Source organism: Mastomys coucha, unplaced genomic scaffold (genome assembly GCF_008632895.1).
Source record: "Mastomys coucha isolate ucsf_1 unplaced genomic scaffold, UCSF_Mcou_1 pScaffold12, whole genome shotgun sequence".
Classification (NCBI taxonomy): Eukaryota; Metazoa; Chordata; class Mammalia; order Rodentia; family Muridae; genus Mastomys; species Mastomys coucha.
Genome location: NW_022196894.1, coordinates 29,336,933 through 29,358,261, shown reverse-complemented (window position 1 = coordinate 29,358,261; position 21,329 = coordinate 29,336,933). Strand labels below are relative to the sequence as shown.

The 21,329-nt window shown below is 36.5% G+C and overlaps 1 protein-coding gene and 1 non-coding gene across 16 annotated transcripts in view; one reads left to right on the top strand and one right to left on the bottom strand.

The window, feature by feature from the left end:
• The window catches only part of Dlg1 (discs large MAGUK scaffold protein 1), a 204,817-nt gene that overhangs the window by 115,357 nt on the left and 68,131 nt on the right, over positions 1 to 21,329 (bottom strand). For 12 of the 15 annotated variants that reach the window (XM_031363610.1, XM_031363612.1, XM_031363617.1 and 9 more), the window contains one exon: positions 19,212 to 19,376. In XM_031363610.1, the coding sequence (XP_031219470.1) occupies positions 19,212 to 19,376 (165 nt within the window). Of the gene's footprint in view, positions 1 to 7,166; positions 7,704 to 19,211; positions 19,377 to 21,329 lie in introns of those variants that run through there. The other 3 variants (XM_031363621.1, XM_031363620.1, XM_031363624.1) reach the window with 3 other exon arrangements.
• LOC116086697 lies at positions 14,794 to 14,937 on the top strand. The gene has a single exon (XR_004117068.1). It is a non-coding gene; the product is annotated as a small nucleolar RNA SNORA48 (small nucleolar RNA).

Sequence of the window (21,329 nt, the reverse complement as noted above, 5' to 3'; positions counted from 1 at the left end):
GTAGACAAGCATCTACATAAGACTGTTAAATTGATTGTTGTTTTATATCAAACAACTTTTATAATACTCATTTTTACTGTTATAATATTTTATAAATTTTAAAGAATATGACAAAAAAGATATTGTAGGTATTGAAGGGGATGTCTGGGAGGAGTTGGGGTACAAAAGGAAAACAAGAATTTGATTTAATTCTATTTACTTAAAATGTTTTTAAATGTTAATAAATTCAAATAAATTGAAATCATGTAACTTTTCTCATCATATTGCATTAAAACTTAAAAAATAAAATAAAATAATTTTATTAAAAAAAAGAAAGAAGCATGCAGTATAATTCTTAGAAGAGTAACACTGCTTGAAACTAAACAAAGGAGCCCAAATGGAAGCTCAATAGGTCTGAAAACTGTAGCTATGTGGCTCCACCCTTTTTCAGAGGTTTATTATAAAAGTCAACTTTTAAAATTTACTAGAATATATTAAATATGTAAATGTGAAATGTATTTCTCTTAGCCTATTTGTCCTTGACAGAAGGTCCAACTATATCAAGACATTATATAGAAGCTGCACAGATGAAAACTTACATAAAAAATTTTCCCATTTAGTTCTCCAGACTAAGCCAATCTAAATTTAAGATAGCAAGTTTGTATTTTTTAATAGAATTTAATTTTCAGACCAGATTTAGGTTCACAGAAAACTGAATGTTGAGTACAGCAAGTTCCTGCATCCCCTCAGCCCACATATGTGTACAGCCAGCACTCAAGCCCCTGCACCAGAGTGGTATACTTGTTACAACAGATGAACCCATAGGAACCCACCATTGCCACAGTCTAGTCTATGCTGGGGTCACTCTCGCTGCTCAGTCTATGGTTTCCCAAGTGTGCAATGGCATGTATCTACAATTACAGAAGCACACAGAATAGTTTCACTCTCCTCTTAAAATCCTAGGAACCACAGATTTTTACTTTTTGACTTCCCCAAATATCACAGGGTTGGGATAATATGTATAAAGCATTTTCAGATTGCTTTCTTTTCACTTAGTAATAAACATTTTCCTTCCGTGTGGCTTAATCTTTTTTACTGCTAAATACTATTCCACTGTCTGATGTCTATTCACTCACTGAAGTACATCTTATTTGCTACTAGGTTTTGACAATAATAAGCAATTATACACATCTACCTACAGTTTTCTCTGCAGAAAAGTTTTTAATATATTTGAAGAGATTTTATAGATTATCACTGCTAGGTTGTACGATCAATAATGTATTTTGTAAAGATTTCTGTAACTTTTGTAAACAAATACTTTTTGCATAGTGTCTGATTTTCAAAGTGTTCTGCTGCACCAATAATTCATTCTTAAATACTAAACACATATAGGTGTGCTGTAAAAAGTTTAAGACAATAGAAATATAACAATAGTATTCTTGTGAAAAGGTGAACATTTCCAAAGATGAGTCACGACATTAACCTTACAAAGCTCATGGCCTTTTGAGTGAGGAAGTAAGAAATAAATGTTCCTGTCCAAAGTAGCATTTTGTAACCAGTTAAACAGACTATTTCTACACTTTTATCTTGGAAACTGCCCTACTCTTGATCAGAGTCGGCATTTCTGCCATAGTTTTAAAAGGCCACCTATTTACTTGGTATCTATTCCAGTTTAGTGCAAAGGAATGACATTACTAAATATAAACAGCCTCTCAAAGTTAAAGACTATCCCTAACTTCTTATCTGGACCAGCTTTATGAAAATGTATGGATAACAAAGTTGGACTCTGGGATACTCCAAGATGAAGATGTCTTGGTAGGAACACCGACACCAGTAAGTCAGAATAAATGGATATAAATAGGCAACCATATGCCTGTTTGCCTAGGAAATGTGTATTTGTACTGGTTGTCCCACTTTAGTTATTAATAACTGTGAGAAAACCAAAACTCCCCCCACCCCAGGGAATTTCTTCCTCTCCAGTAGGACAAGTAAGAAAGGAGTTATCAGGCAGAGGATCCGCTTAATACTAAGGCAGTACACAAATGCTTATGGAGAGATTAAGACAGAAATAAGACAGACAAAAATCTGTACTAGTTCTTCTGAGTACAGGTTAATTTGTCTGTTTCTTCCTTCATTCAGTAATTTGTTGTTGTATTTGCTATGTTGTCAATAATGTTATGGAAGCTGAGGATTTGCATACATATAAATAGAAAATTCTACCTCCAGAGAACTGCCAGGCTAGTAAACAAAACAGATTCTGAACTGCACCTGCACTCGTATGTACACACTTGCACACATACAGACAATTAAAAATAAATCTTTAAAGCCATAAGCTTAAATAAAATAAAAACTATAACAACAAAAATCAGTTTGTAGGCAAATACTCTGAGGAAAATGATAAAAGTAAAATGAGATTGCTGCCTAAGGAAAGGTATTCCCTAGCTCGGTGGCAGGGAGGGAGTAGAGTGAGAAGCCTAGCCCAAACCAAACACCTACATGATTTGCTGTCATCTTGGACATGGAGCAAAAGAAAGCAATCCCACAGGTTTTGTTTTTAGACTCTCAGAATACCTAAGAAAAGAAAGCCGGGCAGTGGTGGCGCACGCCTTTTATCCCAGCACTTGGGAGGCAGAGGCAGGAGGATTTGTGAGTTCGAGGCCAGCCTGGTCTACAGAGTGAGTTCCAGGACAGCCAGGGCTACACAGAGAAACCCTGTCTCGAAAAAACAAACAAACAAACAAACAAACAACAAAAAGGAAGAAGAAGAAGAAGAAGAAGAAGAAGAAGAAGAAGAAGAAGAAGAAGAAGAAGAAGAAGAAGAAGAAGAAGAAGAAGAAGAGGAGGAGGAGAAAGCAGGTTAAAAACTCTCTTGAGGCTGACATGTAGCTCAGTGATAGGGCATGCCCGTTAGCATGGGCAAGAACTTGTACTTTCTTTCCACCAAAGATCACAACAATGATAAGAAGAAAATGAATAAACAAAAAATTTAAAGTTAAATGAAAACAAAGAAAGTCAATAATAATGATGAAAAAAGATAAAATTATCTTTTATGCTTAAGTGGAAATACTGGGTAAATAGGAAACCACGGCTACAAGGCCTACTGTACAGGATTAGCTTTGAGCTAAAGGTAGACATCTTGATGTTGATGATGATGATGATGATGATGATGATGATGATGATGATAGCGGCACAAGACTGACTGGACAAGATTACATGAAAACACACACACATTCACACAGACTACACAGACACACAGAGACACATAAGAATTCAAGACTGTCCCCTACTTAGCAATAAGAAAAAGGATACCGCTGCAAAGGAAAGTGAAGCTAGTAGAATGTTAGGTCAGCATCCAAGAGTTAGAGGTGAAAAAACGTCAGGTAGTAATCAACTGTTTTAAAATAATCTGTCTAGCAGGTCGTATGAAGAGGAACAACTGGCCAGTGGATTTGACAATGTACAAGGAGGCGTTTTCATTTGTTTATGTTAGTGAGAGGTGTTTCAGCTCATGGAAATTACCTAAAATACAGGAAAAGGCAAATGACAGTGAAGAACAGAAGGAGTCTGACGGGGCCTTGAATAATCGAATGGGAGAGGGGGGTGAGCTTTAGGAACAGACAGTTCGCTTACTGCAGCAGACATAGGAAGATTGTCAACTTAGAATGGAACTCCCTAGAAAGGGACACTGCAGGCTTAATGGGCAGTTCCCAGAGCTGGTGGAGAAGGCAAAGCTGCAATTAAAGTACAAATGCTTCCAATAAAGTGGCAGGAAGTGGAAGAGAGTTAAGATTATCAAAAAGTTTGAGCAAGGTAATGAGGGATGTATGAGTGGCAAAGGACTAAAAAAATCACTGGTCCCTAGATCTTAAAAGAGGATTGAAATGCATTGTAGGGGAAGTCCTGAACAAGTGAGCTGAGAAAAAAAAGTGCTAGTAATGTGAAATGCTTGCATCAGAGGTTGAACTGATAATGCTATTAAGTCGTGTGGAAAAGTCTTGAACCCCCTAGGAGGAACAACAATATGAACTAACTAGTACCCCCCAGAGCTCCCAGGGACTAAACCACCAACCTAAGAGTACACATGTTGGGTAGTAGAGGATGACCTAGTCCCTAGTCGGTAATCAATGGGAGGGAGAAGCCCTTGGCCCTGTGAAGGTTCTATGCCCCAGTGTAGGGGAATGCCAGGGCCAGGAAGCGGGGGATGGTGGGTTAGTGCACAGGGGAGGGAGGAGGGGAAACCAGGAAAGGGGATAACATTTGAAATGTAAATAAAGAAAATATCTAATAAAAAAAAGAAAAGCCTTGAACACAATCATTTGAGTAGACTGTTTAAGTGACAGAAAACCCAAGATCCCTATGGAAAAAGATAGCAAAAATAGAAAAGTCAAGATTTTAGGAAGATATATAAGGATAATGAAATTAACTAAGAATGATTATACAAATAGTGGGCAGAGCAAAGACATCAAGTCGGTGCTCAAATACTCTGCAAGTATTGACCAATGATATCTAGGTCTTCCTGGTGGAAGTTTTTAAAAGATGAATGACTTGAGATTACAATACACAGATTTGGTTTTGTTTTTTGTCAAGACAGGGTTCTCTACGTAGCCTTAGCTGACCTGGAACTCACTTTGTAGACTTGGCTGGCCTCAAACGCAGAGATCTATCTGCCTCAGCCTCGTGAGAACTGAGCTTAAAGATGTGAGCCACCACTAGCCTGGCCCCAAAAGCAGTTTTTTTAGTCATGAATGAAGAAAGAAGATGAAGTACAGTCATCCACAAATTAGTAATGGCATCAACTGCATCTCTTGGTTGCCATGGTGACTACTTATAGGAACAGGAAGAATGATGTTGTGAGGAATCAAAGGAAAGGCATATTTGACACTGCTTAAAAATTTTTAAGTGTGTGTGTGTGCACACACACGCATATATTCCTTGTATTCATGACAAATATATCTTAATAATAATTTAAAAGTTCCCTTTTTCAATTCACAATGTAAACTTCTGAGGCAAAACCAAATGAATGGAGATAGAATGTAACAACATTTTTATCACTACTGGTAACAGGTGAAGGGGTGAGGAAATCAGGAGGACAGGAGATTTGTGTGGCCTGAGGATAATATGAAACAAGAGAAGAAAGGCAAAACAAAGAAATGTGGCACTGTAAAGAACTAGAGATACTTCTACGTGAAGACTATTTGTATATGTGTGTGTATGTGTGTGTATATATATGTATACATACATACACACATATACATACACATGATTAACATTCCAGGGAACTGAAAGAAATTAATTCCACAAACATTTACTAAGCTCCCAAGGACTTGGCATCTTGTAGATCTTTATAACTATTTAGTTTCCTTAGCATTCAGAATATGACTTTCTAAATGTTCCAGATATTCCATGGAACTTGGTACATAATCTTAGTTTTGAATATAAATATTTCTAATAGATAAGCACTTAACATGAAACTGTAAGTAAAATTTCTTTTCACTCACAGAACAATGTGTTTGGGAATCAGAGTAGTAATTTGAGATAACAGCTGAAATTTAACAGTTGAAAACCTCTGACCTAGATTTTTCTATTTCCAGGGTCAAAATACAAAGGTAATGAAAAGGTCAAGAGAAGGATCAGTTAAGAGATTTGCAAGAGAAACTATCTTTCTTCAACAGAGAGACACTACAGTGGCCAACTCTGGGGAGAGGGGTTATAGTCTAATTCTATATTCTAATTCTATGCTTTCAATAGTTTTATGTATGAACTATTATTGGTCTTCTCATGTATGTCTTTAAGATGATCAAATATATCAATATGTATATATACACATGTGTATATATATATGCAGTAGTTTATTTATAAAACCATAAAGATTAGAATATCTTTTTATTGATAGGAATATATTATTTAATATTAATCTGTAACAACTAGTAGCACCAACCTTTAATATTTTCATCTTTTTATGATCAGAAGCAGGAAAAAAGTGCTTAGAGCAGTCAGTTTTCAATTTAAGAGTCAGTCATTGCCTTTCAGTAAGTTCTGGATGGAAGGAACCCTGATGCCTATATATGTAATTTCATCTAAGCATATAAGAAATAGGTAGACTTTCTGACTTTAGAGGTTGATGTTTTACTACCACAAAACATTGGGAGAAAATTCTAGTAGCCAAACCAAATAATCAGGTTGGCAGTTATTATGTACTGTGCTGCTTCTAGTGAGTGAAGAAATAATCTTTAAAGAAAATTTATTTTTTAAAGGCCCAAAAGATCATATATGCATGTGTATACATATTAAGAATTACTGATATCAAAGGAAAAAACATTCTCAATTTGCTCTTAGACTATTTTTTACCCCTTTATTTTCACTAATGGATTATTTGCTGCTAAAATATATTTTAAAATACTAATACTTCCTATTGCCTTCTTTTATACCAAACGACAAGCATTTTATTCAACTGTTTATTTTTGTCTCCTACAATCAATATTCATTTCCCCTTAAAGAAAGAATTTTATGGGACATTTTAAAAAATTGGGACTTTTCATTTTTGCTAGCATCTTTAAAATTTGAATGTGTTAAAAATATTCCATGACTATGCAATTATACAAGTTTACATTATCATTCCAGATTATTCTTAGACAATATATATTTGTAAAATGGATACTCATTAATCTCTTGAATAAATAAATTTAATATAACTAAGATAAATACATATTATATTAGCTAACTGTATTACATTTAATCTATTCTCAAAACATTAAAAATGAAAATATTTAAGCTACCTTTTGTATCGTATTATGCCTCCCCAAGATTATCTACTAGTATACAAAAACTAAATAGGAAATTTTCTTTTGCTCAAACATCATTCTTTATAACATTTAACACCATCTAAAAATAAGATGAGCATTAACTTGTATTTTAACTCACATGTTAATGACTTTACATTTTTTAGAGAAGTCATTTAGTAGAATCTGAGACTGTTTTGTTTAGTATTACATAACATAAGGGAAAATGTTTTTCATTTCCCTTTCTGTGCTAAAGACCTGCATAGATGGACTAAAAACATAAAATTTCAGTGCCAAGATAACAACACAGTAGACTCATTTTTAATGATAAATCTCCACTAAGACATCGTAGCAAAGCAAATATGAACATAAATACACTGAAAATAATTTCAACAAGTGGCATGTTACCTGGGTGGAGCTGGTGGCTACCGAGATGCAGTCAATAAAGCTGTGTCTTCGAGTGAAGAATGCAACTATCTGCTGCCAGCGTGAAGGCTCTGGCTCAGCTTGCAGTTCATCTGACGAGCCCTTTTTTGCCCAGTGTTTCTGCTTAGGGCCTACTGAGCCATGGCTAGAGCTAGCATTGCCTCCTCGACTGGCGCGAGAGTACAGAAGTGTGTTGTTTCCGAAAATGTAATTCATCTCTGCAGCCCTGCAGGTGGTTGCCAAGCAGTCTTACTTCTCTACCAGCTGCTGAGTGGTGAATGATCGGTGAAAACTGCAGCTACAATTACAGCAGCATCACTTGTAGATCAGGGAAATAAAAACCTTGAGAAATGATGCTCATTTTCTCTGCAGTTTCTTCCTATGACCGAGCCTGTATCTTCCTTCTGTACCTGTTAGCTGTATGGTGGCTGAGTTTATTTTTGCAGACAGAAAAAGACGACATAAGGTGGATTTCTTTCTCGTGATTATTTTTTCACCAGCGTCTGCAGGAACCAAAAGCTGTTCTTTTGTTAGCTGATAACTAGACCCGGACTGAAATCCAGGAAGTGAGGTCGATTAGCAGGTAAAGAAGGATGTTATAAACACTGGGCTACCAAGACCCTTTGGGGATGACTGATTTAACGCATTGGGTGGAGAAAGCCTGGGTTACTAAGTTTCAATCAGCATAGAGTAAAATCCAATGGCATCTTCACTGCTTACATAAATTATAAATATGAACTGAATTTTAAATATAAGGTTTCTTTCTGCTAGAAGCTCTGATTTCAATAAAAGAGTATCCGCTATTCACAAATGTTGACATTACAGTGAATCTTACATTATTTAGCATTGGTTTTCAAATTATTTGAAGATGCCATGTATTGAATTCTGAAGATATAATATTAGAGAAATATGTTTATAATATAGCAAAATCATTTTACATAGTATACTAATTTCTAATGTTTTAACTACTGAGTCTAGAACACATTAATCAGTAAAATACATAAATGGCCACTGGAATTTTTATGATCAAAAGAATTGTTAAGGAGTAATAGACACTGTCCTTCTAGTATATAATAATCATTAAAGTTACAAGATTATGATATGCAAAAGAACACCAATAATTCCTTTTATGATAGAATACTGTATAAATACTACTTAGGCTCATGAAGTAATACTGCTTGGTTTCTAAATTAATAAGCATTAAAAAAAAAATCAATGACTTTTTTTCCTGTGTTTTTTTCATCATAGTAGTTAACCTTAAAATTGCCTGGTGTTTACTATAAAATCTTTAAATGCCTCAGTGTATGTGTATAAGCCACACATATGCAAGGGACCAGGGAGACCAGAAGAGGGCATCAGATTAACAGCTCCCTTGGAGCTGGAGTTACAGTTGTTTGGAAACTGTTATGGGAGCTTGAACTAACTCAACTCAGGACCTCTGACTTACACTAGTCACTAAGACATCTCTAGCTCCTGGAATGCTAGTTAAAAAGCTCCCTAAGTAACTTTTAACACTCTCAAGTTTAAGAGGCAGATTTTGAACTATAAGTCATGCTATGCTGTATTAGTTAGTATATGTTACAATATATATCCACTGAGACATATATTTGTTTATATACATAAACAAAAGTGCTACTTGATAATAACTGAATCAATTTTTAGTCCTGTATGAATACATCATATACTCCAGGCCCAGTCACAAGTATTTTTCAGACGTGGACAAAATCTTTCTTATGTTTGTACTTCCAGGCAGGAATTAAATGTAACCTATTGGACATAGTATTATAAGCCACATCCTTGGGTCCACTGCAAATCTGGCTCAAGAAGAAAAGATGTCCACACTATCCCATTGAAACCTTACCTAAGACATGTCCCCAAAGAGCAGAGAACCGCGTGGGATTCTCAGGGATAAAATACCTCCCCAGAGAGATTAGAGCAGAGTCTGGTGTTTATTTCCAAGGACTAGGAAATAAACCAGCTTGCAAACTGTGGTTCTAGTCTACTAGTCTATTCAGTAAAGGAATATATGAAAACATTAAAAGCTGATACAGATCTAAGAATCCTCTTTGAAGGAAAGAATAAGATCTTTTGAAAAACAAAGTGCTATTATGGTCCAGGTATTTAATAAAGAACTCATTAATACAGCTCATATAGATAGTACAGTCATTAGTTTGATTCCTAAACATGTGTCATAATTCATATATTCTGACAAAAATCAAACAAAACACAATACTCTAGTTTTGATACAGGCCTTGATATTATGGATTATGACAAGGACACTGAATACAAATATTAAATGCAAGCCTCCTTCCTCAAATTGCAAACAGTATCAATACAGACACAAGAATAATCCTTCAGTGTACGCAGACTCATCCTAGAAAGTCAAAGAGCTTGGGTACAATTCAAAGTTGAGAGATCACTCCATTCCAAGTTTCTCCAAAGCACAACTAAATATGTTCAATTAAATCGCCTATTCAATCTATTTACTACACGACTTCCAATTCATCAAAAAGCTGCTCTGTACAAGCAAATCTCTTGTTATCCAAAGAACAAAAATCTAGAATCTATACAGGTCATCTTCTGCACAATAATACAGGCACACAAAACAATGTTATCAAAATCATAACTGGGTCAAGGGATGTATTTTTGCTTTACAGTAGCCTTATTTATTCCACAACAGAACTGAAAGATTAACCCCACTAAAACAAAATTTAAATTCATTACATAAAAAGCTTGTTTGAAATAGCAAATAAAAATAATATGCCACCTAAAGCAACCAACAAAAATAATTGCTCTTACCTCTTAGAATACATAGAAATTAACATTTTGCTACACAGAGAAACCCTGTCTCAAAAAAACAAACAAAACAAAAAAACAAAAAAAAAGATTTTATACAGTTTAACTTTTCCTTTAAATGTATCTATTTATATGTTTGTGTGACTCTGTGTCTGCTATGTGTGCTAGTACCTATGGAGGACAGAATAGAGTGTTTGGTCCCTTAGAGCTGGAATTACAGGTGGTTATGTGTCACCTAATGTGGACACTGGGAACCAAACTCAAGTTCTCTGGAAAAGCACCAAGTGTTCCTATTTACTGAGCAATCTTTTCACTAGCTTTCTACACTAGAATTCTAACCTCAACAACTAGAGAAAGCTTAATTTAGTAAAGCAAAGTACACATACATGTGATGGCTATTCTTGGTTGTCAACGTAACTATACCTGGAATTAACTAAAGCCCAAACTGCTAGGCACAAATGTGAGAAATTTTTGACTAAATCATTTGAAGTAGGAAGACCCATCTTATATGACGGCAGCCTATTTAAAAACATGGAAGAAGTGCTCTTTCTCTGCTTGCTCTCACTTCTAACTAGCCAAGTTCATTCCTTCACTGATATTAGGACCTACTTCTATGGGGTTCTGATATGAACTTAAGACAAGCTGAGATATTGAGCCTTATGGACTGAACAACTATTGAATTCTTGGACTTTTTGTCAGGAGACAGCCATGGTTAGAATAGCTGGAACACAGCTTTGTAAGATATGTATCTATCTATATTGATATATAATGTAAGACACATATGTAAGATATATAATGTTATATAATATATATATTTTTATACTAGCAGTTTTGTTTCTCTAGAGAACTTAGACTAATACAATATATATGTATGTGCATGCATGTGCATGCACACAGACACACATATTGAATTAGTGTTTCACTGTGTATCCCTAGCTGAACTGGAACTCCAGGAAGACCTTGAACTCATAAAGAACTGCCTTCCTCTGCCCCTAGAATTAAAGTGCTGGGATTAAAGGTGTGCACTGTACCCAGCAAAGTATATATTTAATGGTCATTATGCAAAACTTGAATATCATAAGCTTAGGAGTGTAATATGTATTTTGTAATATAGAACATTTAAACAGAAGTAAAGATAGTTCAAAATTATACAGAACAGGCCCTTGATTATTTGCAAACATATTTCCAAACTTACAAATAAACCCAGAAGCCTTTAGGTGTAATTACAATACCACATATTTAGTAGTCTTAGTGAATAAAGAGTGCTATTTATTTAGAAAAGTGAAAGCATGCGCGCGCGCACACACACACACACACACACACACACACACACACACACACACACACACACTGCTCTCTCAAGTAAGTAAATCCATTCTGTATGGGCACCATCTAGTGGCCAAACTGTATACAAATTATATGTTCTTAGTTTTAGGCCATCCAACAAGAAATGGAAAATGTGAAAAATTCTTGGTCTGGAGGGATGGCTCAGTGGTTAAGAGCATGTACTATTCCTTCAGAGAATTAAGAGTCCCAGTGATCACATCTGGTAGTTTACGGCTGCCCATAACTCCATCTCTTGGAGATCTTCTGGCTGGGGAGATGTGTGTGGGTGCACATAGGTGTCTGTGCATGCACAAACTGACACCAGCACACACACATTTACAATGAAAAATCTAATGTATATGTTCTATAGTTATAAAAATGAGTTAATTTCAAATTGCATATTATTTACTTGAAACAGAAAGAGTATATTCCCATAGCATTCAGTAAAAAGGATTATATTTGAGTCTAAACTTTATTCTGTAAGCCCTGTTTGATAGTTTCTGAAAAACTGTAAGAGGAACTATGTGACCATGACTTCCTTTTGCAATATTCTCACTCCTGCTGTGTGAGATGTATGCAAGTAGGAAATGAATCCAGTTTAGGGATCACTCTTCTTATTTTCTTTTCAAGTTTCTTCTACCAATACTCACGTTATACATACTAGTTTAAACAAAACTTCCCTCACCATTAAGGAAAATCGTATGAATTCTTTTGTTTATCCATGTCATTACAATTTCCCATATATATGGCAAATGCCCTCCTTTGCCACTTCACCTAACACTGGACCAATTCTAAAGACTGAATTTATGCTTAATTTACTTTCTGACTACTTTCCTTAGATCTTAACTTATTGTTTTTGAGAGTCCTGATACTATTGTTAATCCCCAAATTTACCCACTATGTCCTTTTTATTCACATTGGGATTATTTCTTAGCATTCTATTACTAAGTTCTTTATTGAGGCTTTCCCCAACAACTACTAGCCAGAAAGTATCCTTTCCAGTTTACCTTCAATCAGAGAAGCTTCTCTTTGCAATGAACAGTGGTAAGTGCAGACTCCTGGCTGCTCACAGTACTGAAAACAAGGGATACTTGTGTGGTTACCCCTCAAAAGGGAGTCTATTTTTCATTCCTTTTTATTATTACATTTTCATTGTGTGCATGTGTCTCATGGTGAATATGTGGAGGTCAGAGGATAACTTACAGAAGTTGGTTCTCTCCTTCCACCATATTGGTCCCAGTTATCAAACTTGGGTCATCAGGCTTAGCAACCGCACCTTTATCCACTGAATCATCTTGGTAGCTCTAAAGAAGGTACTTATAACCCCTATTCAAAGTTCAGGGAACACTAAAGAAGAGGGCATGGAAAGAATGTATGGGCCAGAAGATAGGGGAAAAGGTTGTAAAAGTGCTATCTCCTGGACATGGCCCAACTACTGCAAACTGGAACTCACAGAAGCTGTGGTTATCTGCTCTGGGCCTGAATGAGAGTGAACTTGTTGATATTCAGCCAAAGATGGGGGAGGGAATCATTGGGGCCCTACCCCACCCTGATGAACTAATTAATTAGCTACGATAAATTGGGGGACCAAAATCACTGTCTTTACTTCTGTATCCATTGGTAATCCTGCTAGGTTCCACTGAGCAATTCTAAACCCTTTATAAGTCACAAAAACAAAATAAAAAGATACAAACATGGGAAAGGGACTTAAAAGAAGGGAGTTGCCAACAAGGGTTGGGGAAAAAGATACTGAGAATGCACTATATATCTGTATGATACTGTCAAATAGTAAATAACATACTGAGTTATACAAATTCCTTAAATGTTTCACTTCATTCCAACCACAATACTGTAAAGACAGAAAAGGCCCCTGCATTGGCTTTTCTCTTTTAAAGAGGTTGTTAATCTTAATTGAGTATGATATTTTATATAAGTTATACTACACTGCTGAGTTCCATATACATTTATCCTCTTTAGACTCTATCAATTTTAAGTTTTATAAAGTTTTACTTTCTAATGAAAAGCTGAAGGAACTCAATTAATATTTTTATCCACTCTTACTATATTTCATTCCTCAAACAAGTATTTTATAAGATAACCACCACAATAACCCCCACACAGAAAGGAAAAGCAAAAGAAATCCTCCAAATTATTCTTAAATTTCAATTATAACAGAATACACCCTGTCAAATATCAAGAACTTACTAAAATGTTATTATAATCTTTACTCACTAATCTGACCTCCAGGAATCTATCTTAAAGAAATGGCCCCATATATCATTTTTACAAAGATTATTTAGTACATTGTTATTCACCCAAATAAAAGGAAACAGAAAGAACCCCTGCTTGACCAGAGGCCATACCAGAAGTCCAGATAGGCCACCCACCTGTGGATCTCCCCCTGGTGCTATCCCTAATGCCCCCTCCTCTCTCCTCATCGTGTCCTAGCCTATAACTTGGACAGACACCTCCTGCCCCAATCAAAGGCCCTGCCAGCTGTCAGAAGTCTAGCCCCCCTCCAGGCCACACCAGCCAGAAGACCAAAGAGAAAACAGAAACCAAGGAATAAAATATCCATGCAACAAGGACTAACTCAGAAATTGATATCTAGACCTAAATCACTTCAAACCAGTGTAAGAACACAACCGACAACAGAGCCCAGTTATCCCACCACATCAGGCCATGAATAGTCCAACATAGCTGAAAGACAAGAAAAAGACCTTAAAACCAACTTTATGAAGATGATGTGGGTTTTAAGAGAAAATGAATGAATTCCTTTAAGGAGGGAGGCAAGAAAGACAAGAAAAAAACAAACAGTTAAAGGGAACAAATAAAACGGTTCGAGATTGAACATGGAGAACAGAATAATGAAAACACAATGTGAGGGAATTCTGGAAATAAAAAAAATCTAGGTAAGGGAACAGAAACTACAGAACAGAACAGAGAACCTCAGTCATTGAAGATACAATAGAAGAAATAAATAACACCAGTCAAAGAAAATATTAAATCTAAAAGAATTCCTGACACAAAACATCCAGAAAACCTGGGACACTATGAAAAGATCAAACCTAAAAATAATAGGAATAGAAGAATTCCAGGTCAAAGGCCCAGAAAATATTTTCAACAAAATCATAGAAGAAAATTTCCCTAACCTAACTAAGTAAGGAGATGCCTATAAAGGTACAAGAGCATACAGAACACCAAATAGATTGGAGAAAAGTTCCCCTGCTACATAATAATCAAAATACTAAACACACAGAACAAAGAAAGAATGTTAAAAGCTGCAAGGGAAACAGAGCAAGTAACATATAAAGGCAGATCTATTAGAATTATTCCTGACTTCTCAATGGAGACTCTAAAAGCCAGAAGGGCCTGGACAGATGTTCTACAGACTCTAAAAGACTACATATGCTAACCCAGACTACTATACCCAGCAAAACTTTCAATCACCATAGATGGAGAAAACAAACAAAAAAAAAGACATTCCATCCACTGGCAATGGGTAAAGAGACACCTTGGTGGTGGTGGTATTCTTCTATCAGTCAGGGGCAGAGCAGATGGCTGTCCTTTGTTCATCCTAGCTTGATGCCTGGCTTGGTGGGCAAAGTTGTCTTATGCCTAGGACTCATAAAAAATCATATCAAATCAAATCCAGACTGCACAGTACAGGAGGGGGAAGACAGAGAACTGAGGACTACCATGCCACCCAGACCAGCCCTCCAATGCATGACACAGGTGGGCCAGCTTGCTGCCACACCATGAAGCAAGGATGGAGGACATAACCCAGGGGCCCACCAGCTGAGTGGCCAGCCTGCAGGGGGTATACCAAACTATACAAGTATGTGGTGGTTGGATGGGAGGGTAAGAGAAGTGAAGCAGCTTGACCATTATGAAGAGAGATGGAACTGGAGACTCAAGGGTAGAGAGGAGTAGCCTGTAGTAAGCAGCCAATCCTGCTACCTCGGGCCAGGGTGAGGACCCAGTCCAAGCCGCCACTGAGTATCTGAGCTCATGGCTACATACAGACACAGGGGTCAGTGCTGATGTCCCTGGTTCGTATTACCACTAAAGAACATGAGGGGCTGAGTGTGGGAGGGCTGACCCTGACACTTTTCTACTGTGGGGTGGCACGGGTGTAGAAGTGGTGCCTCCACCTCTTAATACCTCCAGCCGTCAGGAAAGCTATCCACAGGACCATGAACTCAGGAGGACCATGAAGGAATCAATAAAGTGGGCCCTGCATCTTACCTGGATAGCACAACAGAGCTGACTCTGGTGAGCCAGAGCAGGAGTACGGGTGAGTCAGCTCTGAGGTTGAGAGCCTGTCCCACACTAGTCTGCTGTGAGGTGTGAGATGACATAGGTGCGGGGATGATGGTCCCTCCCCCCTCCTCGACAGCTGCAGTAGCTGGGAGAGCCAACCCTGGGGTCATGAGAGGAGAGTTAGCCCTGACCCCTCACTGGCTGTAGCACTCAGGAGAGAGGGCGATGCCTAGGCAATATAGTGGAGCTGACTCTGGAGGTAATGAGTGTGGGTGAGCTGGCCCCGAGGGCATGAGATCAAGAGAGTTGACCCTGCCTCCTGCTAATGGTGACATTAGGTAGCCTAGTCAGAGTAGTGCTGGAGAGCCCTCCCTGGAGGTACTGATAAGGGAGAGTCGGCGGGCTGACCAGCAGCTACCGCCCAGGTCCAGATCTAGAGCTCTGAATTGGTCCACCCCCAAATCTCTATCATCTACTAATGGTTGGGACATAGGAAAAGGCCAGTTCTGTTGTCCCAAAGCTGCAGGATCTCCATGACACAGAGCAACAACGAATAACCAGGAGTCTCAATGAGGATCCAATATTGATCATGTCATAGATGCCAGAGATCTTAAATGAGATCAATGTCTGACTGCAATGAACATCTGCAAGTGAAGATGTGTGTGAGGACAAACTGTGGGACACACTGTGACATACTACAGCTGCCATGATGAGATGTCTTCTATGAGTTGGGACTTTTGTTATTGTTGATGTTTGTTTTATTTGGGGAGGAGGGTTTGCAAGGGCAAAGGGTGGATATGAGGGGACAGGGAGATGAGCAGGACTAGGGTACATGGTGTGAAATTAAAAAATCAACAAATACAAAATTTTTAAAAAAGATATTCCATGATAAAGTCAAATTTAAACAATATGTATCTACAAATCCAGTCCTATAGAAGGCAGAAGGAAAACTCCAACCCAAGGAGGTTAACTACACCCACAAGAACACAGGAAATAAATAAGCTCACACCAGCAAAACTAAAAGGAGAGAAACACACACATACATCCACCACTCCCACCATTAAAACAATAACCAAATTAACAATCATTGGTCATCAATATCTCTTAATACCAATGGATTCAATTCCACAATAAAAAGGCATACTTACAGAATGAATGGGAAAACAGGATGCATCCTTCTGATGCATACAAGAAACATACTTCAACATCAAATATAGACATTCCTTCACCAAAATTAATCAATAGGGAAAGAAACTTCATACTCATCAAAGAAAAAAATCCACCAAGATGATGTTTTAATTCTTAACATGCTCCAAATGCAAAGGGCACCCGTGTTTGTAAAAGAAACATGAAAGCTTAAAATACACATTGATTCTCACACATTAAGAGTGGGAGACTTTAATATCCCACTCTCAACCAATAGACAGACTGCCCAGACAAAAACTAAACAGAGAAATACTGAAGCTAACAGTTGTTATAAATAAAATGTTATTAGCATATCTAAAGAACATTTCACCCAAACACAATAGAATATACCTTCTTCTTAGCACCTTATGGAACTTTCTCCAAAATTGTTTACATAGTTGGTTACAAAACAAGACTCAACAGATACAAGAAAACTTAAATAACTCTCTGTATCCTATCAGACTACTACAGAATAAAACTGGATTTTAATAACAACAATAACAACAATATCAACAACAACAACAACAAAATCTATAAACTCATAGAAACCGAACTACCCTCTACTGAATAACTACTGGATGAAAACAAAGAAATTAAAGAATTTCTAGAATTCAATGAAAATGAACACACAACATACTCACACTTACGGGACACAATGAAAGCGGTGTTAAGAGGAAAGTTCATACCACTAAGTGCCTACATAAAAAAAGAGAGATACTAGCAACTTAATAACATACTTGAAACCTCTAGAATAAAAGAACTAAGGACACACAAGAAGAGTAGATGGCAGGAAATAAACTGAGGGGCTGAAATCAATAAAATAGAAAGAAAGAGGATACAATGAATGAAACAAAGAGTTGGTTCTTTGAGAAAAAAATCAACAAGATAAACAAACTCTTAGCCAAACTAACTAAAAATCAGAAATGTAAAAGGGATTATAATAACAGATACCAAGGAAATTCAAAGAATTACTAGGTCATACTTTAAAAATCTATATTGCACAAAACTGGAAAATCTAAAATGGATAATTTTGATAGATATCATTTAAAAAGTTAAATCAAGATCAGATAAAGCTACAACCCCTAAGGAAACAGAAGCAGGCATTTAGTTTTCTAGCCAAAACAATCCCAGGGCTAGAAGATTTCAGCAAAGAATTCTACCAGACTTTCAAGGTAAGGTTAACACCAATGCTCTTCATATTAATTTCACAAAACAGAAACAGAAGGAATATAGCCAAACTCATTCTATGAGGCCACCATCACATCAATACCCAAATTACACAAGGATTCGACAACCAGAAAGAAAAAAGAAAAATGACCAATTTCCCTTATGAACATGGATGCAAAAAATACTTAATAAAATGTTCACAAACTGAATTCAAGAACGCATCAAAAAGATTATCCACCATGACCAAGAAGCCTTTATCCTAGAGATGCAGGGATGGCTCAACGTAGGAAAACCAGTCAGTGTAAACCACCATATAAACTGAAGGAAGAAGGGCTGCAATCCCAGCAGTGCTCAGAAGGCCGAGACAGGACAACTCAAGATCCCAGGTCAGTTTGAGTTACAGAAAAAAGGAAAATAAGTGGTCTTTAAACAAATACTTAGAATAAACAAAGGGTTGCTATCAGAATGGCGGGTGCGGGATAACAATAACAAAGAAACAAACAAAACCCACCTGTTTACAAACTGGTCCAAATGATACTCCATATGAAAGGAAGCAAAAATCCTACCTAGGCAAGTCACAAAACATGAAGCCTAGCTGATGAGTAAGCATATCCCAGCTCACTAATAAAAAGGGGCATGTATATTCAAGTCACAATGAAATAGTTCACAATCAAGAGAAAATTAACACCACCATGTATTTATGAGAATACAGACCAGTTAAAGCCTCAAATCTTACTTTTGAAAATGAAAATTATACAAATATTGTGAAGTAGTTTAGCACCACTAATCAAGAAGGCAAGTGTCTAGATGGTCTCTCCTGTTTTTTTATCTAGCAATAACATAAAACTAATTCAATACCAATTAAAAGAGAGAAAAATTATGAATGCATATAGAACAGAAAAATCTAGATTGTGTAATCACATAATAAATTGTAGGAATATAATGTTGCACAAAACTGCAAATAAAATTTCAAAATACACAAAAGAATGCATTTGTTGTAAGTTTAAATACGTAGTAGAATTTGAGAAAAGGTAAATATCAAAACAAGATTGTGACTGTTTATGAAGAGACACAACCAAGAAAATCCACATGTGAGATTTCAAAATTGTTAATCAAGTGATTAAAAATGAATATGAAACACTAATAAATAGCACGAAATTCTTTAAACTGTAAAAACTAAAACCAACCCAAAGAGTAGGAAATTTACATGAACTTAAACAATTATTTTTAAACAAAAGAAACATTTAAATGATAGCAATAAGAAATAATAACAAGTAGTTATGATCCTACCTTTATTGGTGAAATATGAGAATGAGAAACAAATCCATGGACATTCTCAATCTCTGACAGGTTCTTCTCTGAGACATGAACCAACTCTGGACCTAGCACCTCATTTGTGACTTGTGGGGAAATATGCTCTGGAGGAAGTGCCTCTTCATCCTGATACCGGTATTTCTGCGAAGTAAAGAAAACTATTAAATATGAAGAAACCCTAAAACCAAGGGAACATTAATTCAAAAAATGACTTTCATAACTACTCAAATACTAAATAAAAACAATGTGAAAGTATTTAGTATAGCTTAATACATACAATTTGAGAAAAACAAGATTCCATTTTAAAGTCATAATAAAAGTTTTTTAAAAATTGCAATAGAAGCCTAAACATTAATTTGCCCATTTCTTTCTTACCCAGTGCTACATGTATATCTAAAAGGCAGCTGTTTGAATGAAGTCAGCATGAAAATCTGCTTATTTAGCTAAATTGGTCTTGTTCCTTGTTCAGTTAACTTGCACAAAAAAGAAAATAAATGAGTCAGCCATTTCAATTTGGAACTGAAAATTAGCCCAGCAGAAAATAACATTTTCCTTTACCTAACAAAGTAATCTTAATCATTTGTGTGCCTGGACGGATGGATGGATGGATGGATGCATGCGCGCGCGCACACACACACACACACACACAAACGCGCATGCTCTTTTCTATGCAATCTTTTTTACTTGTTTGAGATGGGGTTCTCACTCTGTACCCCTGGCTGTCCTAGAACTCACTATGTAGACTCACTCTGGCCTCCAACTCACAGAGGCACAGAGATCCACCTGTCACAAATGCTGGGATTAAAGCTGTATGCTGCCACACCCAGCCCTATGTAATGTATTTTTTAAAGACTAACCTTTAAAAACAAATCTACTTCACACCATATAAAAATAAATTATAATAATAAAAAATGGGAAAAAAATGGTGGTGCATTTTTCCACCCAGGGTTTGTCTGTTCTCTACAAAAAGTCAATACAAAATAAAGGACTATCAGATTACTCACAAATAAACCTAACAATAAAGAAAAAAATCAGGTAGAACAGGAAAAATAATCCAATTTTCAAACTATTACTGTCCACTAAAAGCTGGTCTTAAAAATTATTTGAAAGAAACAGACAACAAACACAAAAAAGTATGTTTATAAGTCACACAAATAGGCCAATAACTTATAGGAAAATTGTTCAATGTGTTTAATAAGCAGAAAAGGAGTTAGCATAAAGACATTCAGCATACAAATTTTATCAATTTATACTAGGACACTTTCTGGATGGCAGTCTGGCAATGATTCAAAAGCTATGAAAATATTTTATTTCTCTGGTACTTCTAGAAATTAATCTTAGAAATATTATCAATGATACACTTGCAAGAGAATGAAACTAAATTTATATTTCTCACCCCCCCCCCACACACACACGGGGTGGGGGGTGGAGAGAAGCAGTTTACAACAGCTTTAAGCAGCCAACTTAAATATCCATCTACAAAGGGATAGATAAAGCAATGCATATACACATGCACTCAGGAACTTTTAATTATAAAGAAAGAACTTCTGTTTACAGAAGAATGAATGCACCTAGAGATAATCATTAAGTGAATAAAGTCAGTCTCAAGAAGAGGAAACAGTACGTTTTCTATCATTTTTGGGTTTCAGACTTCATGATATACACATGGTGTGAAAGTAGGGGACAAAGGTGACTAATGAAAGAAGGGACATATAGGGGAGGATAGTGCTATATGGGAAAAATACACACCAATGTACATATATACTTGTATGAAAATGCCTTTATGTTAACCAGTATCATTTTCAGTGTAAAAACAGCAGAGCAACAACAAAAAGAAATAGTGTTGATAAAGAACACAAATACTGGCTGAATATAGAATAATGACTGGCCTGGCAAGATATGCCCCCTCATCCTGCTATCGACAGGAACCAACTACTTTCTGACTGGATTTAAAGTTTGTTTCACAAGCTGGAGAGATGGCTCAGTGGTTAAAAGCACTGACTGGGGGCTGGTGAGATGACTCAGCGGGTAAGAGCAATGACTGCTCTTCCAAAGGTCCTGAGTTCGGATCCCAGCAACCACATGGTGGCTCAC